Raw genomic sequence first — 20,638 nt, forward strand, 5'->3', positions numbered from 1 at the left:
CCTCTGCCAGGTAGAAAGTGAAATTGTAGACAAAAAAAACTAAGTTAACACCATTTAGTGGCAAAACCATTGTTATGTCTAAAAAATTATTTTAGATATAGTAAAAGTTCAAGTTCAAGTCACCACTACCTCTGGTGATACACTGCACACCGGCGTGCAAAGTATTACTTTGTATTATGGAGTCTGGAGATCCTTTTTTCTTGTTGAAGGGGAAATCTATTCTTGGGACAAGTTTGTTTCTACTGTTTCAACTGAATTGTATTACTGTTGATAGTGTTTGGATGCTTTCAACAGTTTGTTCGAATTCTCCATTAGCAAAACATTTTTTTATTTTTTATAAAATGATAAATCTTTAACCACACTTTTAAAAGTGACTTTTGTACATGTACAAGTGAAACGTAAATGTACTTGTCCAAAGGACAAGTGCCTCAAAAAGTTAAAGGTGCCGTAGGTAGGATTGTGAAGATCCAGGACTTAGCCAAACAATTTGAACATCAACAACTTCTCAGTCCCTCCCCCCTTTCTGCTAAAGCGCCAAAACGTTCTCCTAAGCCCCTCCCCCCACAGGGGAGAATGAATGTGTGTGCATGAGCAGTGATTGACAAGCAGTTAGACACCCCCCCCCCGGCCATGATTGGTGCATCTGAACAGGGAGCGGTGGATTTTTGCGTGGTGGTGCCAGAGGAACCAGATTTTTTTTTTTAATGACCTGCTTCATGTAGTTCTACTGGAACATAGGGTCAGTTTCAGCAAATATGACAGAAAGTTAGTTTTATAAGTCTTACCTACTGCACCTTTAATGTCAGGCCCTGGTGACTTCTTGTTATTGTCTCTGTCCTCTTTCAGAATCTAAGCCTTGAATCATGAATGTTATAATGTCGCAAAACCTCCTGGAGAGGACACCTGGTGGAAAGGGTTTGCTACCCGTGTCCTACCAACAGTCAACAAACAGCTGGTTTTGTTGCACGATCTTTCGCCAACCAAAGAAGTGGCTCATTATGTATGTATAGTTTTTGTAGCAGTCATTTTGAGAAGTGACATAACTTTTTTGGTCATTTAGACCAACAGATATGAACGGATATGATAATAGCATAATTAAACCGTCTTTTATTGATGGATGTATTGATTGTTGGCATATGGGTGCCTTCTACGTCAGGAGTTCTCAGGCAGAGATGCAGACGGATGCCGTTCTGTCAAGCTGACAATAACACCATAAAAAGGATTGACATTTTCATCACTATAATGTTTTCTCTCAATCTGGAAACAGCCTCCCTCAGTGGAATGAAAAATTCAAGGGCAGTATTAAAAAAGGGGAGAAAGAAGAAGGGGGCGGGGCGGTCGAATAAGTGTGATGGAAAGATCAAAAATTGAAGGAGATTCGGGGCGAGGCAGATGGGATATGTTGTGTGTGAATGGACTTAGGGGAAATCAAGCACTGCTTATCTGGACACACAGAGAAGTGTTTACCTTGGAGGGGACAGGGAATGATGAGGACAGCCCACAAGGCCTGTGTTCACTCAGCCATGAAGGCAGGGTCCGCCACTGTTGGTTTTGGACAAATCTAGCCACTGCTCTCTGTCCTTTTCAACATGTTCTTTCCTGTTTGGGCCTAAATGGAAAGCACTCCGGGTCTGTCCTGATATACTGCTCCCCCCCCCCCATCCCACCGCCAACCCCTCACCGTTTGCGTGTGTGTGTGTGTGTGTGTGTGTGTGTCACCTGGGCTGAGTTCATCTGGTGAAAACCTAGCAGTTATGCTGTGTTTAGCTGTGCTTACCTCTTATGAGCAGGGCTACACAGAGTCCCCAGAATTTTCCGCAGCGTTTTCAGCATTGGGTTAGAAATGCCGGAATAATCTGTACTGTAGTCCCCTGGCTTCGATGTTAAAAAAGGCTTTTCAAAATGAATTATTAAATTAAACTGAATAAAACTTAGAATGTTAACACATCTCCACCAAAAGCAAAAAAACAGTCCACTTAATTCTGCAGATTTTCTGCAGATATTTCGTTGCATCTTTGTCAAAAAAGAGCATTCTCCTGCCTTACCGTTGATGGATGTTCAATTTTAGTGTCTTTTTTGAAGAATATTATATTTAACCATGGTCAACTCTAGTCAAAATATAGATTCAATGAAACATTTCCACAAAAACAGCACAGTAGAGAAAGGTCTGCAGATCTTCCTCTCAGGCTGGTTACGGCTACAACAAGCTCCACCAATCAGAGAGGAGGGCAGCCTGTATGCAGCCTGAGAGGCTAGAATGGGCAAAGAATGTTCACAGAGTAGTTGCTGAAGCTCATTGCTGTGAGTGTATAGTAATAATTGAAAGCAACCTTGACTACTTTATCTTTATTTTCTCTTCTGGCTGGAAAGTGAAGAGGACATGTCCAATGAAAACCGCTCAGAGCCCTTTCTAAAAAAAACTAAAAAAAAACTAAAAAAACATTACACAAGGGATGCTGCGTACTATACAGTCGCCACAATGTCTTCCTCTAAACAAAGTGTTGCCATGATAACCATGTTGGATGTGTTCCTGTGCTGGTCGACTGTAAAAGAGGCCTGCTGCTCAGCCACCTGCCACACCATCACCAAGTCCTGTACATCATGATGGTGCTGACCAAGACAAAACCACCAACACAAACTGTTCATGTGAGCCTAGTCTCACATTGCCAGACCTTCCTCGACAGCGCTGCGGAGGAGGGTCTGGCTAGTCCATTCCCGGAGGGGAGAAAAACGTGCTCTGGTTTAGTGGCATTTCTTTAAACCAATCACAAACGTCTTGGGCGGCGCTGAGCGCCGGACGGAGGAACGGCGCCTCTGCAAAATAGCCTCGGGAAGGAACTTGTTTTGGTGGAACATGTGTACGTTCATAAGTTGTTTTAGTCGTGCAACAGAAAACTCAGATTGGACAGATAGTCTAGCTAGCTGTCTGGATTTACCCTGCAGAGATCTGAGGAGCAGTTAACCATAGTCCTCAGAAATCCACCGGAGTTTAGAACGCCAACACAAAGAAAGAGGAAGGTAACGGACGTACGACCGAAAATGAGGGACATCTGGTGGAATTTCCAGCGACACCTGAACAATCCCGGAAATAAAACGTTGTTGATATAGACTCGTGTGCAAAGGATGATCAGATGGCATTACACCTGTGGCAAACATAATGGACCACATGAGACACTGTGGTCATCTTTAAACAAATAAACATGGTGATTAGATTCTTTTTTGGCCTTTCAAAATTGTGCCCCTACTGTATTTTGGCAACACATTCTCATGAACGGGTTCCTATATCATACGAAAGGTTGTGCACAACAATCCGTACTGTATGATATCCTAACAGATACTGTTGTCACGGCTGGTCACATGACAGTTAAGTTTAGCTGTCTTTACAGTTACATTTAGCCCAGAGAAAGTTACTGGGAGCCTGATATCAGTCACCGCGAGGTGACGGTCCTTTCATGATCATGGAAAACAACACACTAAAATATATATAACACACAACATTAACTATGGAATAGGCTGCTGGATTTACCAACCAAAGGGCTTACTGTGAAATATGTCATTACAATTCTTCTACTGGAGGCGAATGGGCAACTGAAATATTTGATGTATCATAAGAAAGAAAAAAAACGTGGCAGTACCATGTCAGGGCTAAAGGCACAAACAAAAAGGAGTTCTGGCCAAAAAGCCAAAATTGAGAACTTATTGTCTACTTAAGACAGATTATAAATGTGAAATATATGTTGTATATGTTTTTTTGTCCTAAAGTAAAAAGCTGTGGCATATTGACACTACATATGACAGGATTTGTTTCGATAAGGTTTGTTTTCTACTTTCCTCATAATTTACAACAATGGGGAACCCCAAGAGAGCATTAAATCACAGCCAACAACTCAAATGGTCAGTGACATTATAAACACTACAGCTCTATGACACCCATTATATGTTAGTGATTTAAAATGTTATAATTAGATGCTGGTCCAGGAGAGGCCTTGTATGTGTGCAGCAGCACCTTATTGAAATGTGCAGCATTGCCTCAAAGCTTAAAAAAAAAAAAAGAAAAAAAAAGAAATCTCTCAGCTGAAATCTGCCAAGTCATCATTCCTTTCTCTCTCAAACACAGGATGCCTTTGAACTCAGAGGACCGAATTACAGACAGTGACCGGTTTCCTCAGTAAACTCCACGCATCTCACTTCATCGTATCTGTGCTCTGCTGCAGAGGGCACGGCCGTGTGTACACTGCACCAGGAGAGGCTTCATAAATGATTTACTAGCTGGTTTCCCCTCAAAGCTCCAGAGGAGACACAGATAGAGCAACACTTACCCTTCTGATGGAAGCCTTTGAGGAAATTTCTCCATGCTAATCAGCTGCTAACTGAATTCTGCAGTGTTTTTGTATGCGAACATGACCAAACGTCATACTCTAATTAGGAGTTGTTGGTGTTATATAGGAAAAGGGAAAACATACCCACATGGGCCTGTGGAGAATAAAGCTCTATTATTGCCACTCTTTGGAAAAGCCTTTAACTGGGTGAAGTAACCATGATATGAAGTAACCATTTATGTAATCATGAATCCAGAGTTGTTAGACAGTCTGATTGCTTGAAAGCGAGACATTTATTTTCTTATTTACTGTTCATTACACTTCCACTTCCACTATAATGATATAAAGAATGCCAATATATATACGGTAGCACTCCCTACTGCAGTGGCAAGTGGGTGCTGCGGCACCCCGGGGTGCCTTGAGGATTGGCCAAGGTGCTGCAAGATGTGCTCATTTACATTTTTTCATTTATATATTCCATCACATAAAAAAGCCAACTACATTAACTGAAGTAGGCCTACCATTGAAAGCCCTCAATATGCAGTTATGTCAGAGAATACTCTTAATATGACAACTCATATTTGACTGTTGCGATAGTGAAGCAAGGCACTTTTTGGCAGGCATTTCCCAGGTGCACAGCAGTCAGAAATAGCAACTGTCAGAACAAGTGATTTGTCTCTGCAAATAATACATCTCAGATCTCAACCGTCTGAGATGACCAAACCCAACCTGTTCTCATTCCGAACTCGTAAAATAAGGACGTTTGGACAGTGGCTGTCAGTGGCTGTCAGTGTCTGATGCGACGAAAAAGGCGTCTTTCAGCGTGTTTGTGTAAAGCACCAGGGAGAGCAGCAGTTAGATAGGATTTAGCGAGTAGTATGTAAGGGCGAATTTCCGCGTAAGGAGGTTGGTTGGGGTGGTGGATGGGTCAAACACAGGACTTTCACCCAGGAGACCGGGGATCGTGTCCCGCTTGTCACGCTTGCTATAATCGTTTTTTCTTTCCCTTTCCTAAACCCAATCGTCCCGTAGTTTCCGCGTGTCACGGAACCGTAAGCCCAACCACGACCTTTTCCTTAACATAACTGCGTCAAAAGGGACGGCAATAGTCCCGACCAAGCGTGTTTACTTAAAGCGCTAAAGGAGACTTTTAGCGTCAATAAGAACGACAAAGGCACCTGACCAAGCGTCCATATTTTACGAGATGGGTGTGAGAACCTGTTGCCAAACCAGAATAACTGACAAATGGTTAGTGGTTTAATGCACACCAAATATGTCCTGCCTTATATTAAACGTTTTCTATTGGCAAACCAGTGGGAGGCTTTTATTGTGCAGCAGCGAAGACATGCACTGTGCTTGTCACAGAGTTAAGGGAGCTTTGTTAGTGGTGCTTGTCTTCAATAGAAACATTCCAATGACGTTTGTGTGACATAATGACTCTTCCTTCTTTTAAAGATTCCTTGGGTAATAGCGGACGCTGTGTCATCCCAATCATGATGCTTTATTATCGGAAAGCTTGGAATTTCGGGTTTCCAGCGATGCCAAGCATCTTATTGTAGACTGAAAAGAAAATTATCCCGGATCTTTTGAACACAACTTGCTCTTATAATTATGAATATTATATTTGTACTGCTTTATTGTTAAAATACTTGCAATAAGAAGATAAGTTTGGACAGCATACGGAGCATATGGATTCTGAAACCGGAAGGCCCCATGTTTTTAAAACAGAATAAACTTTCTTAACTTCTATAAATAGATGATTATGAAATAGCAATTTTTTGTAACTATGCCACGTGTTGCCTCTGCCGCAGGGGGTTTTCGGGTTTAAGAGCAAATAAAAGCAATAGCATCAGTGTCACTTTCTCTGTTGTGCGTTGACAACTGCTTACTTCTCTCATCTACCAAATAGCACATAAAAATGACAGTCAATCCAGCGTTTGTCCATGCTCCCTGGTCCCAGTTTGGAAATAATATATAATATATACAAAAAAAGAACCCATACCAAAGCCTACCAAAGTTCTGACAAAAAGAGTGAAAACAGCTCTCACCTGAGACCGTAGAGCACAGTTCCATCAGGATGCAGTCTGATCATCCGGTTCTTCACCGTCACCCCATGTACGAAGGACTTCTTGTCATTAATGAAGTAGGTGTCAGGGACCCACAGCGAGTCTGCCACCCGGTTGTCCAGGGTGAGATTGAGAGGAATGCCTGTGTAGGAGAGGCGCTTGTCTCTCCAGGACTGCTGGAAGTACATGGTGATGGTGTAGTCCTGCGGGAAGGACACAGAATGAGAGGAAGGTTAGCACATCAACCTGAAGAGGTTGACGGCTGATGGAATTCTCCTGCCCTGTGCAATTTCCCTTGCGTTGTTTAGTTTCTTCTATCGAAGTGAGAACTGATATGAGTTATAGTCCTTCAGATTGTGATAGGCAACTACTGACTGACCTTTCCTTTTGTAAGTAAAATTATTGCAAAAGTTGTGTATGAGCAATTAAGTAACTTTTGACCTTCAAATGGTTACTGTGACAATGTTCAATTTGGATTTTGGCCATAGCACAGTGCTGAGACTGCTCTCATTAAGGTTCACAATGATATTGATCTAGAAACTGATCTAGGAAAGATTTCAGTCCTAGTCCTGTTGAATCTTACCGTTGGCTTGACAACACTGGCCATACAGTACTGCTGGACAAACTGAAAAACTGGGTTGGACTTTATAGCACAGTCTGAAAGTACACAGCATGAATTGTGGAGTTCCCCAAGGCTCAATCCTTGGGTCTCTTATCATTTACATTACACTGTTTTTTTACAGACTCAAGCTTATTCAGTAAGCGACTAAGGATGCCTCAGTTTTCTACTTTTCTACGACTCTGAAGGTCTTCTGATCCATTACTGATCAGATTTTTACAACACTTTTGGATGTAGTCTTTAGATATAGTGCCTTTCAGCTGTTGGTCATGTCTAAGATGGCTCTTTGTGTTATTTATTAGTTGTACTGTGTATTTGTGTTTTGTTGTGTACTGTGAATGTGATGTCTTTGTTGTCTGTATGATTTGGTGGCAAATGAGTTTCTCCATTGGGAATTAATTAAGTTTTCTAATCTAATGCCTCCATTAGGCCAAATTACAAAAAAACAATAAAATCAGTTATCATAATTCTGCAGGCGACACCCAAATGCACCTTATTCTGCTGCCAAGCGAATCTGTCCTGTTAGAGCCATCAACGGTGGATGTGCCTAATTGTCCTTTCGCTAAAGACTGCCTTTGGTGCAAAAAATTTAAGCCTGAGAGTCAGCACTCTAAATCATGACTGTCTTTGAAAACCAAAAATGAAGTCATAAACTTACACAGTTAATCTCTGACTCAGTTAAACTTTGACAGTTACATCAAATCAATAACACATTCAGAATGATGTAATCTTAAAACCATAGCAAGAATTAGAGGATCCATGTCCAGTATGACTTAAGGCCCAGACACACAGACCAGATGGCCGACCCTCGGCAGAAAAGGCAGTTGGACTGATCAGTCTACCCGAGTTGGTCAAAAAAGTGCCTCGGAACACACCAAAGCGACGAGACGTAATACGTCTCCATAACAGCAGGCGGCGCTAATCTGTACTGCCGCCCAAAAATTCAAACCGGCACAGCTGATTGGACGAATGCGTAACGTGGGTCTGGTTTCTCTGGAAATTCAAAGACAGACTGTCATGGCGGCTTGTTCAGAATACGATCTCATATTGTACTAAAATAGTTCACCGAAACGTGTTTCTGAAAACATTTTTAGCGAGAAATAGGCCGTGCAGTTGCTGAATCTGTCTTCATTTCAGATCGACAAAGGTCAGGTTAAAAGATTTTCGTCAGATTTTGAGAGACTCTTGTCACGCTCAATCCGCTCCCCGTTTCCGGGTTAGCACTCTACCAATCAGATGGTTCATTTGAGTCCGACTGCCGGCAGTGCCCGCCCCGCCAATTATACATGTCAAATCGGCCAAAATGAAGGCCGACGGCCCCTCGGACAGACGACGGCACAGAACGCACTGAACAGGCTCGAGTCACTGACCTCACCAGACTGTCCGACGGCCAATTATCGGCTCGGTGTGTAGTAGGCTTTAGAAAAGCTTGTAACGTCACAGTTACTGAATCTCACCTTGATTTTTGCCAAAGTTATGTTGTGTACACTTCCCTCTAGCTGATCGCGTCACGTCACTTTCAGAAGTCACATTCTCCCAGTTAAACTTCCATTTCACATCATAAATATGATGTACGCCTCTTTTTTCTCAGAATGTTTGTGAATATGGCCCCTGCTTGTTTTGGTTCCTCTGACTTATTGAATTTGAGTTTGTTTTGCCGGTACATCATTGTACCACCCTACGGTTAAACAAGAGGCTATGGTAAAGTATGCTCTGGAAAAGACTAATGTGAAATTACCCATTACATTGTTTTTTGTTTTAGCATGGACTTAACATACAAAATCTCACCCTGAATGGATGTATTCCACATGCGCTGTTTTTGTAACGGCCAGACAGGTCTTTTAAGATTATAATCAGGCTTCAGCCATGTGGATCAGTAGAGTTAGTGCAGTGAGAGGGTTGGCAATGGAAATATTAAGCAATCAGACAACAAACAATAGGTGTGTGTTAGTGTCACAGGATACTTCTGTGTAAGAGAAAAATAATCTCTGTGCACAGTTGAGTTGTGCGCCATGATTCACAGCCTGGGCTGTCAGATGGCAGAGTGCCATATCTTTCCATGCAGTCTGTACCTTCTTTTTCAAAAATAACTTGTTCCAGCTGCAGCACAGACTGCTGAGGTGGATAATGTTGTGTAACGTCAGTTCTTATTAAGCAGCGGGAACAGTCACCGGCCTGCTCGCTCCAATTCTTTCCAAGACTCCTTAGAGAGCTGGAGCTGCCTCCTTCACCTGCCCTTCAGTGGCTCCTGTCACCTCATCAGCCTGAACCCTTCAACTGTTCCTGATGCAGCCCTGTGGTCAACACATCCACCCACTCCCAATCTCCACTCCTCCACATCTTCATCCCATCATAAAAGGTATGACAGCTCATATGACCTGACATGATTGTTTTCCAGTCAGTTTTATCACAACAACAAAACCTCATGTCTTCCACTTTTTTGGGTAGAATAATCTGACAGCTGTCTCCTGCACCACATGCTCCATCACAGCACGCCTAATAATTATTTACAGTGACTTGTAAAATGTCAATACTGTATGGTCAAACAACTTTTACACTTGATAAACACAACAAACATGACATTTAAAAATAGAAGTATTGATTTGCATCGCCTGTAGCCGTACTGAATGGGAGCTCTGTTTTCTTCATAGTAACCCATAACAATAACAATTCAGGTAGTGTAGTGTTACGATACAGTATAAATTGTAGTAAAACACACAATGCATGTGTTTTGATGTGTCATATGTATTAAGGCGTGTCCAAGGAGTGGCACAGGCCAGCACTGAAATCAGTTTGGCACCCCTATGCAGGTGCCACTCCATTATCCTAAACTATGATTGGCTATCTGCCGGCCAGAGGCTTTATTATTGTTATTTGTATTGTATAAATCCTCACATACAACGTATGGCAAATACATCCATATTACATTAGTTGTTTGTTCTTTCAGACGTACTGAGCTGTAATATGTCACTTCCTGAAAGCCTCCTGGCCGGCTGGAGTCACATTTTCATGGTGCTTAAATTACTAGAAAGACTTGTTCCACAGTTGCTGTTGACAAAAATCATTCATTAAATATGTAAATTCAAGCAATATTGGCTTTACAGAGCTGCTTGCTCGCTGTCCGATTCTGTGATATGAATGACCGCATTGCATTGTGGGATATAGGCTATAAATGAGCTTGGAGTGTCGTGTCTTACAGCATACTGTAATATTTTACTGATAATAAGACGATAGAAGAAGATATAATAACATTAAAATAAAGAAATAAAATCCATTGTAACATCCAGGGAATACATGTTGATTAGAGCAGCGGTTATTGGCCTAGAAATACCAATAACAACAAAGCGATACAGCTTCTCTGCTGCCGTCCTGACTGACAGAAAAAATACAGGGTGCAGGCAAGAAAGATACTTCTAATTAAAATTACATTAGTTTGAAATTCTATTTCACGAACGGCCGTGAGAGTGGGTTGTTTGTGGAGGAACGATGGACGATGGATAAGAATGTAAAAAGTCAAAGAAATGAAGATTTATGAAACCTCTATTAGCTCCTAAAAGCCTTGCGGGCATTCTGATGAACTACGCATCAAAATGCTTCAGTTGACTGCAGGTAACGTTTGAACACAGCTGGCAGGAGAATGTTGCATCACTGCTCTTCTATCGAGCTAACCTGCGGTGCAAAGCTGCAGTTAAGATTCCACTCACAGCTCTCCGGCTTTCGTTGCACTTTCTAAAGATGCTTATGCATGCATTTCCCCCCAACAAGCTAGAGGGAAATGCAAACTTTCTGTAAAAAAAAAAAAAAAAAGGCAAGCATGTCCTGGACATCTGAACAATTTCCCCAGACAAAGACAAGGGTGGTTACAGCATATGCATTTAATTCATCTGCTAATTACTTTAATAGGCGCATTTAAAGCCTTACATCATTAAAGGCATTTTAAAAACAGATATTCAGACTCACGATCACCTGGATTCACGAGCCTTTGAATAGTTTAGTTTATTACTTTGTTTGACATATTAATATCATTTCCAAAAACATGCTAGAGTTAGCAAGAAAGTATAATTTTCATTTGTCTTGTTTCATCCATCAGTGAATCTATGTCTATGGTATATTGACAATGACTTGCTATCACAAAAGCAGTGTCAGGGCTCCAGAGCCAATATTTGTTTACAGTAACATAAATAAGAACGGATTAGCCATTTAGCCCGCCACTGGAACTGTTAGTCGTCAATAATAAACTGGAGATGACATCACATCCCATGAGGAAGCAGTGAGAAACTGCTGCTGTGTGTGTTAGGGCTGGGCAATATATTAATATTATATCGACATCAATATATGAGACTAGATATCGTCTTAAATGTTGGATATCGTAATATCCTGATATGACACAAGTGGTCTTTTCCTGGTTTTAGAGGCTGCGTTACAGTAAAGTGATGTCATTTTCTGAACTTACTAGACTGTTCTAGCTGTTATTTGTATTATTTGCCTTGACCCACTTAGTCACTGTATCCACATTATTGGTCATTATCAAAACTCATTGTGTTAATATTTTGTGAAAGCATCAATAGTCACACTACAATATCGACACTGAGGTATTTTGTCAAATTTTGTGTGTGTGCGCGTGTGTGTTTTGAGCATTAAACACTATTTCCTGCATTCTGGTAAATTCTTCTGCACTCATTTTTGAGAAATGAAGTGTGTGAAAGTGTGTGTTGGGAGCGGGTGAGGGTTGCAGTACCATTGGGGATGAAGACTTTCTAAGAGACTATTATTAGAAACAGCTGTTCCCCTCGGCACCCGCTTTGCCATCATCGTTTTGGCACCTCGTTGTTTCCGCGGCAGAGCGATGGCCTTAACGTGAGCTGAATACCGTTATGCATGTGAGCTGTGCTAAACCTCGGCGGCAGGGAGAAGCAGAGCTCCGCCGTTGCTGCTGCACTGCACCGCACTGCACTCCAGGCGGACAGGAGAACAGGGCCAACAAATGCCCTTGGTTTGTTTCCCTTTTTCCCTCCAACAGTCTGTGCTGCTATGCTTCTTCTCTTTCTCTCTACACATTTCTAGCGAACTACCTCTCTGTCCATATTTTACTGCAGCAGACAAGCAGCACAGCATAACATCATTTCATTTATTTTATTTATAAAAAGGACAACGCACATTATTTAACATTTCTGTAAACGTGCCAGTGTTAACCAGCCACAGCAATTTTCAACTGTATGGGCACCTATGCCATGCTAACCCCACTGCAGTATGTTCCAGCCTGACCTAATTCTTCCCTACCCACAGCCATCTCTGGGTGCAGCCCGGATAACATCATAAGAAAGGGGGTGGGTTTGGTGGTGGGGTAGCAGTGCAGTACTTCTACTGCTACTGCTACTTCAACTGTTCTTATGTCTGGTTGTTTTGGCAAAACAGTGTTTTGTAACACGCACCAGAGGGTAGAAGCTGAAACAGTGTGATGGTCTGCAGTGATGCTTCCTGTATGTTTCCTGATTTTTGAGGAATAAAAGTCCTGGATGGAGGGCAGGCTGGCACCAGTGAGTATGTTTACATGCACACCAATGATCCACTATTATTCTGAATATGACAATATTACGAATTTGATTCAGCTCATGTTAACAGCATATTCCGTTTGGGGGGTAGCTCAGCTGCTCATCAGCTTAATCAGGGAGAGTGGATGCAGGTTTGCCTCATTAGGTCCTTTCTGTAGGGAGGGGCTGGGCAATCCTAAGGTGAAGAACAATAGGTAAGATAGCTCTGTAGTAGATGACATGTTTATAATATTTGGGGTACCTATTGTAGTGGGTGCACATATATGTATAAATAGTAATGTTGGCAGTAACTGATCTATCCTATTGTAATGAGGTTTTGAGAAACTTAAGTGTTACTGGTGCTTGCTCAGGATAGCTCACCCTATGATCACCTGTGTAGGTGGTAGGTTCTAATTAGGGGAAGCGGAGTTAAAAAGGGCTTCAGTAGAAGAAGGCAGGAGGAAGGTTGGCGGTTTGCTGTGAGGTGGCTGTTTTGTTTGCGGGGTTTTTTTGCCTCATTTTAACATTCTGTTTTTGTATTTCGGTTTGAGTATGTTTTGGTAAAGGTTTTGTTAATAAACACATGCATTGAGAACATGAAAAGCCTCCTCTCCAGTCGTCATTCGTGACAGATGAATATAACGGCACGTGTTACAAAAGCTGGAGAGGTGCCAGTTCACCTCCTGGGCTGCTAACGTACCCCTTTAGCAAAGCAGCGAACCCCCAACAGAAATGACATGCGAAACGCAAAAAAAAAAAAGAAGCATTGGGCTACCACGCCAAATAACGAACAAATTGGTATGTTATTCATATGCAAACTTCTTTCGTGAGACCAGACTGCACTGAAGGACTATACCATGGTTCGGGTCAGGGGTAGGCAACCTGCGGCTTTAACAACAAGTTATATGGAAATAAATAATGGTTATTTTTTTACATTTTAAATGTAATTTATTAGTGTTGAAGGCCTAAAGTGGTTCTTTCATTCTTCAATTAGGCATTAAAACATTTCAGTCATGGCCGGGTTGGCTCAGTTGGTAGAGCAGGCGCACATATAGTGGGAGGTTTATGCCTCGATGCAGAGGTCCAGGGTTTGAATCCGACCTGTGACGATTTCCTGCATGTCTTCCCCCCCCTCTCTCCCCTCTCTCACCTAGCTGTCCTATCAAATAAAGGCGGAAAAGCCGAATTATCTTAAAAAAACACTAGTGCTGTCAGTTAAACACGTTAATGCAAACCCATTTTAGCGGTGGCAGTTTTTTTATCACGAGATTAATGTTCTTTTTGGCCTGGCAAACTTTGTAGTTTTTTTTCACATGCTGTTGCAACAACTAGTAACGTTAGAAAAACTACAATACCACACCGGATCTAGCTAGACCGGAAACTAAACAGGCACGCCGCACACCATGCGCACACACTTGTTTGGGCTTGCGAGCCGGCTGAAGAGTAGTAGGCTAACGTTACGTTTTGAGTGGATGGCGAGTACGAGACGCCGAAATGGATGCCAATAAGATTCTGAATGGAAAGTTTACTTTTAAAAAGTTGTCGAGGGGGACAGTAGTTTTCACGCATACACAGCCTGTACGACACGGAGAAAGCAGCCACACTGGAAATGCTGCAGAGTGCAAACGCTGTCTCATTAACCGGTGATCACTGGACGTCAGTGAGTAATCAACATTATTTAGAATTACTGCACACTATATTGACTATGTATATCAGCACACGGTTTTAGGACTGTGTTGTTTGTATCTTTTTTTTGACTGTTTTTGTCATTTGGGACATTGTCCACCCCCTTTTCTGTCCAGGAGAATTGTTACATTCCTTATTAGAAAAACGTAAAGGTTACAAATGTCCTGCTGTGGCATCTGGTTTTTGGACCATTTTGTTTGTACTGTATAAGCACAGTGTTAGTGTTACATCTCAGTTAGGTTAGGTACTTGGAGGAATTGAGCAATAATGACAGATTCACACATTTTTCTTTTGTTTACAGTACATAAATAATAAACAATTTTCTTAAATCTTAAAGTCAAATTCATAAAGTAACTCTTTGCATTCATTTGATTCCCAATTAAGATACACTGGTAAGAATGGCTTTCCATTGTTAATATGTACTTAAAAACTGTTCTGAAATGCAAAATAAAATTGTATTCATGTGATAAAACATGCGATTAATCGTGATTAACTATAGAAATTTGGCGATTTATCGCGATTAAAAAAAGTTATCGTTTGACAGCCCTAAAAAAACAAAAACATTTCAGTCACCTAAAATGTGCGTCATAGCCTACGTACTTCTGCAGCCTTATACTATAAATCTTGCCGAAGCGGTCTTGAGTTTCTACAGACTAGCTATGAATTACAAATCCCAAAAAAACAAAAGCCTTGAAAGAAAATGAAGAAATGAATAGTGCAGATGCTGCCGGGTTACCGCTATGCTGAACTGAGGCGAGAAATTTAGCAAACAACAAAAAAAGTAATATTATGAGACATGACCGTAACAAACACACCGAGGAACTTCTGTAAAAGTTCCAACATGTTTTGCTCCAGACAGATTTTAATTTTATTTTTTGGGGCCAAAAATGGCTCTTTTAATAGGAGGTTGCTGACCCCTGGTTTGGGTGAATACTCGTCTGCAGTGTGTCGATTCAAACGTGATGTAGGACACCTACTAAGTAGTTTGGTGAAACGTCTGTTTACCATTTTAAATGAATGCACTAAATGTAATGGAGAAAAGAAATCTGTAGCATATCTTATTTACAACAACGCAGTGGTAAGCTCTGATTTAGATTAAAACGTTGACATAAAACAAAACAACATTACTTTTTAGCAAAGCTTTTGGTCCCCTTTAGATGTTTTTTTTTTTTGTATTTTAAACTGCTTATCTTTTTTGTTTCTAACCTGTAGCACTTTGAGATCTTTGAAGAGTGCATTATAAATTAAATGTATTATTATTAAACGTTCCTCTGACTCAGCAGAAAACTATATCCATTGTCTTTTTATTTAATGATTACCGCATACTAAGGGATGTACACATTTCCAGTGTTAATTTAATAATGATAATAATGACAGATGACATGATAACCCCACAAAAAATACAGATGCTGACACTCTGTTGTGTGTCACCAATCAGGCCTTTTGTTGTTGCAAACCAACCAGCATGCTCTTCTCCCTCCCCTTGTTTCTATGCCAACCCAAGCATGCACTTGCATGCAGGTAGAAAGTAATAATTCAGAAGTCAAGGTTTGGGGCAGGAGCGAGCACAAGGACAAGAGGAACGGCTCCCACCACCAAGAAACAAGAAAGGTGCTGACAGACTGAAATAGAAAATTCATTCTCTGTATAATATCTGCAGAGAGCAACTATGATAGGGTTATGGCAAATAAAGCATGGTTAAGTTGCCTAACCATAATTAACCTAACCAAATACTTTTTTTTTTTTTTGCCAATCTTTTTCACTACCACCACTCAATAAACCTCATTTATATAAAATTCTTATTGAGTTTAAAAAAGCTTAAATTATATTATCTTGACTAATAGTTAAGATCACAGGAACGTACAGTATGTTGATGGAAAATCTCAGACTGTCAAAAGTTTAGTCGGAATACTCTTGAAGCCATTCCATTTTTCTTTTTTTTTTCAAATGCTAAAAAAAATTAAAAAAAATACCCAACATTCTATGAAAGTAGTCATGTGATCCTTAATTTGTCTTGCCAATAGTGTTGTAGGGAACCATGCGTGTTATTTTTGGGCAGTTTGGTTGAAAGAAACCCAAATTTCAGATAAAGACACTTTGAAAATGGGTCAGATTTGACCCCAGGACAATAAGAGGGTTAACCCTCGTGTTGTCTTCCCGTCGACCACGCAGTCTTTTGACACTTTTGAAACTTTTTTCCCCAAGTTTTTTTGTCACTTTTTACGATGTCTTTGTTGATTTTAGTTGTTTTAACGTTTTTGTATCAAGTTTTTGAAGCTTTTGGGATTTTTTTCCAAGTTTGTCACTTTTTCTGATGTCTGTCGATTTTTGTCTGAAGTTTTTCGTGTTTTTTTCCCCATGTTTTTGAAAGATTTTTGTCACTTTTTTCAACCTTCTATCGATTTTTTTATAAAATCTAATAAAATACCCAAATTAATTTAAAGTATTGAACCAGGGCTGGACCGGCAATCTGGCATACCGGGCAGTTTCCTGGTGGGCCAACGCACTTTTGGGCCGATATAATTTATAGGCCTTTTATTTTATTTTTTTGGCCGCGCCGGCCCATAAAGAACTGACAGCGGCCCATTGGTTAATTTTCTTTATTGCCACTGGCCTGACCCAATCAAATCCAGGCCTAACAAAATGAATTGTTTGGTTCCGGTTTCCGACCGACCCTGTCAATTTATGTGCGACCCAAATTTATTTTATGAGCTTGGGGAAGAAATGATACGAATTAAATAAATACCCAAATAAATTAAATTTTTTTACAGCACTCTTGTGATGCAAGATGCCTGTTGTCATCCAGCAATGCTGGAAGAGGACCCGATGTCGCCGCAGCGGCACTTAACGTTGCCGTGTCCATTTTTACGGCAGCAGCGTGAGGACGGCGCCTTCAAGCAGCCCTCACCGGCCAGCTACAGCGCTACAGCGCCGCCGGGGGAGCTTCAACACGTTAAACAGGGCAGATGAAACCACTCATAAATTATATGTTGTGTTTAATGTCGTTCAAGAGGATGGCAACGTAGCAAGCAAACAAGATCAAATGAAAGGTAAACATCCTTTAGAGTGATCTAACGTTACAGCACGTCCCTGTGGCTCAATGGAGGTGGCTAACAGCAGTGAAGCTAATGACAACGTCACAACACAATTCATTTGGATACAAGCGTTGGATTATGGAAGATAGACGGGATTCTGAACAGCGATGCCCGCGCTGCACACACACACACACACCCACACACACACAGAGTATGACAGGCATAAACATGTAGAAACCGATATTTCAGTCTGCTCTGTCTGAGCTGTCCACTCTTGTCCACCGCGCTGTGCAAACACAAGCGACTTTTTACAAACAAGCTACACCGAAAGACGTCAGTTTGTAGTCTAACTGTTCATCTTAGTTTGCAACGAATCTTGAATTTTGGACAAACTCTTGTAAACGTAACTGCTGTCTAATAAACGAACCATCCTCTCCGCTGGAGCGGTAAACCTGTGGATGTATAAGACCAAAACGGATACATGTGGCTACTTAATATGTACGTGAATGACGCCTCACCATGTTTTCAATTTACTAAGCGACAACTGAACATGTAGTAACAGGTAGGCTATGTTATGAAAAAATAGTATCCAATAGTATCCATCGCTCTTGTAAAGGAAAAAAAAAAACCCTACCTATCCCTTGCTGCCACTGGGGAAAAAGTAAAATAAAAAAAAATGAAAAATTCTCTATCGACCCATGACCTCAACTGACAACCAACCAGAACCAAACAATTTTTTTTCCCCCCACTCCCGGCCCTGAGACACCAGCTGTAATAGTTGTGCTTATGCTGGAAGTCTTAGCATCCACGTTAAAATGGACAAACGACCACCGAAGTGCAGAGAAATTACGGGAGAAAAAGATTAAGAATCTACAGGCGGATGCCTCAAAATGTGCCAACATTTCTGACATTTGATGTTTGGGGCTGTAGTAGCTGCTTCAACATCAGCATTACCTGAAGTAGAGGAAGGAGGAGAGGTGGCTGGCTATACAGAGAAGCAGAAACAACATCATGACAGGGAAGAAGCCGAGGAGGAGGAGAGTGACCATGACAGGGCCATGGGAGCGTGTGAGGAAAAGATGGAAGAGAGAGTAGATGACGACGTGGTAAGGAGTAGGCACATTAACAGGGACTCTCAGGGAGGAAGGGAGGAAGGGAGGCTGTGTGTGTGTGTGTGTGTGTGTGTGTGTGTGTGTGTGTGTGTGTGTGTGTGTGTGTGTGTGTGTGTGTGTGTGTGTGTGTGCGTGCGTCTCACGTCATAAAGACAACAAGCAGTTTGGCTGTAACATTAAAGTTAGTGGCCGTCAGGTAACCTAACTGCTTAAGCTTACATTGTAAATGCTAGCGGTTGGCCTGTTGGGTAGCTGAAAAGTCTGTGTGATCTATGCAGCCTGTTCTACTAGGCTCATGTATACAATGTATACAGCTGTCTCTCTACATTGCCCAGACATTTAAGCTAAATTAATTAAACCTTAACTTAGCTGACATTTCTCTCTCTTTTAAAGGTTACCTTGTTAGAGTAAATCTTTCTTGTTCATTGGTGTGGGCCAAGGCAACATTTTGACTGACTTTACTGACAATACATACTTGTATACTTAAATGGTATTAAATAATTTGAAATTATACTTTAAACTCTTTGTCTTTGGCAATTACTTGCACTTGAGTATGGACATTGTGTACTCTATGGCCTCCAGATCGTCAATCAAAAGTGAGTGAGTACACTGCTCTTTTCCAGGGCATATACTACTCTCAGCTTTATTGTAGCTTTTGGGAAGGGTTATGGTTATTGTATTTAGCAGACAAAGCGACAAAATATGAATCTTACAATAGTTAAAATTAACAGTAAACAGTTTTTAAAAGTTGCTAAGCCAATATTAAGCAAAATAGTAATTATTACAATAATGATCAACAGATACTGTAAGTCTTGAGACCCCTCTTGAAGGATCCAAAACTATCATAAACGCAGAACACTAGGCGACTCGTATCACAGAATGCACGCATATTTTAAGAGGACTGTCTGCAGGGAATGTGTCTGACCAATCACGGTGGGTGTGGGCCACCTGGGCCAAAAATGCCAGGGCCGATTTTTTTGTCCCAGTCCAGCCCTGTATTGAACTGATCATTTATTTTACACTAAAGAACATTTTATGGAACCGTCCACGTTACTTTCTTTGGACAATTTGTTGATTAGAAACCCACATTTTTGATATAGAGACTTTTTGAAAATGGGTCAAAAGGAGGGTTAAATACTTTTAAAATGTTAAAGTTTGGGAGAGACAGAACAGGAACTCCGGTCTCTGAAAGTCTGAACGTCAGACTTGCTATATGCCCCTTCCCCACCCCGTCCTCCACACACCTTTACTACTACACCACCCTGCTACATAAAGGGCACTCTACTTCCTTCATTTACACTAAATGGCAGCAGTGGACATAAATTATGAGGTGCAGAAACGTCCAATAGGAGTGTAATTCCCAGGGTTTCTGGGCTGTTCTAAGAATCTCTGCTTTTTAAAATCTTTTTTTCTTCTTTTTGACTCAAACACCTTGGAGGAGCTGCGAGGTTGCAGCAGACTTTTCGCTATTGACGACCCCATGATTTGCATTCATATCAGGATAACATTTGTTACGATATCACATCATATTTCAGCTAGAGCTCAGGTCAGTCTCGCTCTTCGTCTCTGTTTTTTTTTCCTTTTCAGAAATTCCATCTCTGACCACGTGATCCAATGGAGCTCCATTAAACTCCTGTCTAATGGCTCTGTCTGTCTGGACAGGCTAACGATTCAATTTTATTTATAGTATCAAATCACAACAAGAGTTACCTCGAGACACTACAGATAGAGTAGGTTTAAAACACACTCGACAGTGAAATCAGAGCTGTTAAAAAGCTCAGGCAAAAACAGCTCATCCTAGATGGGAAACTAAATACTGGCTGGCACATTTCAAATTGTAACCAAAACCTTAAGTGTTACTTAAAAGGCTTTGCCCTTTGTTGTGAACAACTTCAGCCAGGCTGCTTTAGTTTAGTTTGAATACGTAAAGACAAAACGTAAAAAACAATAAACCAGTTCTTACACTGCATATCCTCTAAGGTACTTTATACCACAGAGTTTATAGCACATTGACTGAAGCATATGGAGGGCTCAACGCTAACTTTTTCCCAAGGAGCACATGTGCGCCTAAGAATTTTATGGGCGCAATGGAAATGGTTTTTTCGATGGTTTTTCTTTCATAAAAAGGAATACGAGGAGACATTTACAAGCGAAGGGATTTCATTTATTTGAATAGAACAAGTAGCCTATACTAGGTTTTTGATTATTTCTGCTTCAAACTGTATTTAATGATGTAATGTATACATTTAAACATGGTATACATGGTTCAA

The 20,638-nt window shown here is 41.0% G+C and overlaps 1 protein-coding gene across 1 annotated transcript in view; it reads right to left on the reverse strand.

Moving 5' to 3' along the window:
• Positions 1-20,638, reverse strand: part of gabrb1 (gamma-aminobutyric acid type A receptor subunit beta1) — a 55,573-nt gene that overhangs the window by 22,705 nt on the left and 12,230 nt on the right. The window contains exon 4 of the mRNA XM_078278187.1: positions 6,368-6,588. Coding sequence (XP_078134313.1) covers positions 6,368-6,588 — 221 coding nt within the window. The remainder of the gene's footprint in view (positions 1-6,367; positions 6,589-20,638) is intronic.

This window comes from Sander vitreus, chromosome 20 (assembly GCF_031162955.1).
Source record: "Sander vitreus isolate 19-12246 chromosome 20, sanVit1, whole genome shotgun sequence".
NCBI lineage: Eukaryota > Metazoa > Chordata > Actinopteri > Perciformes > Percidae > Sander > Sander vitreus.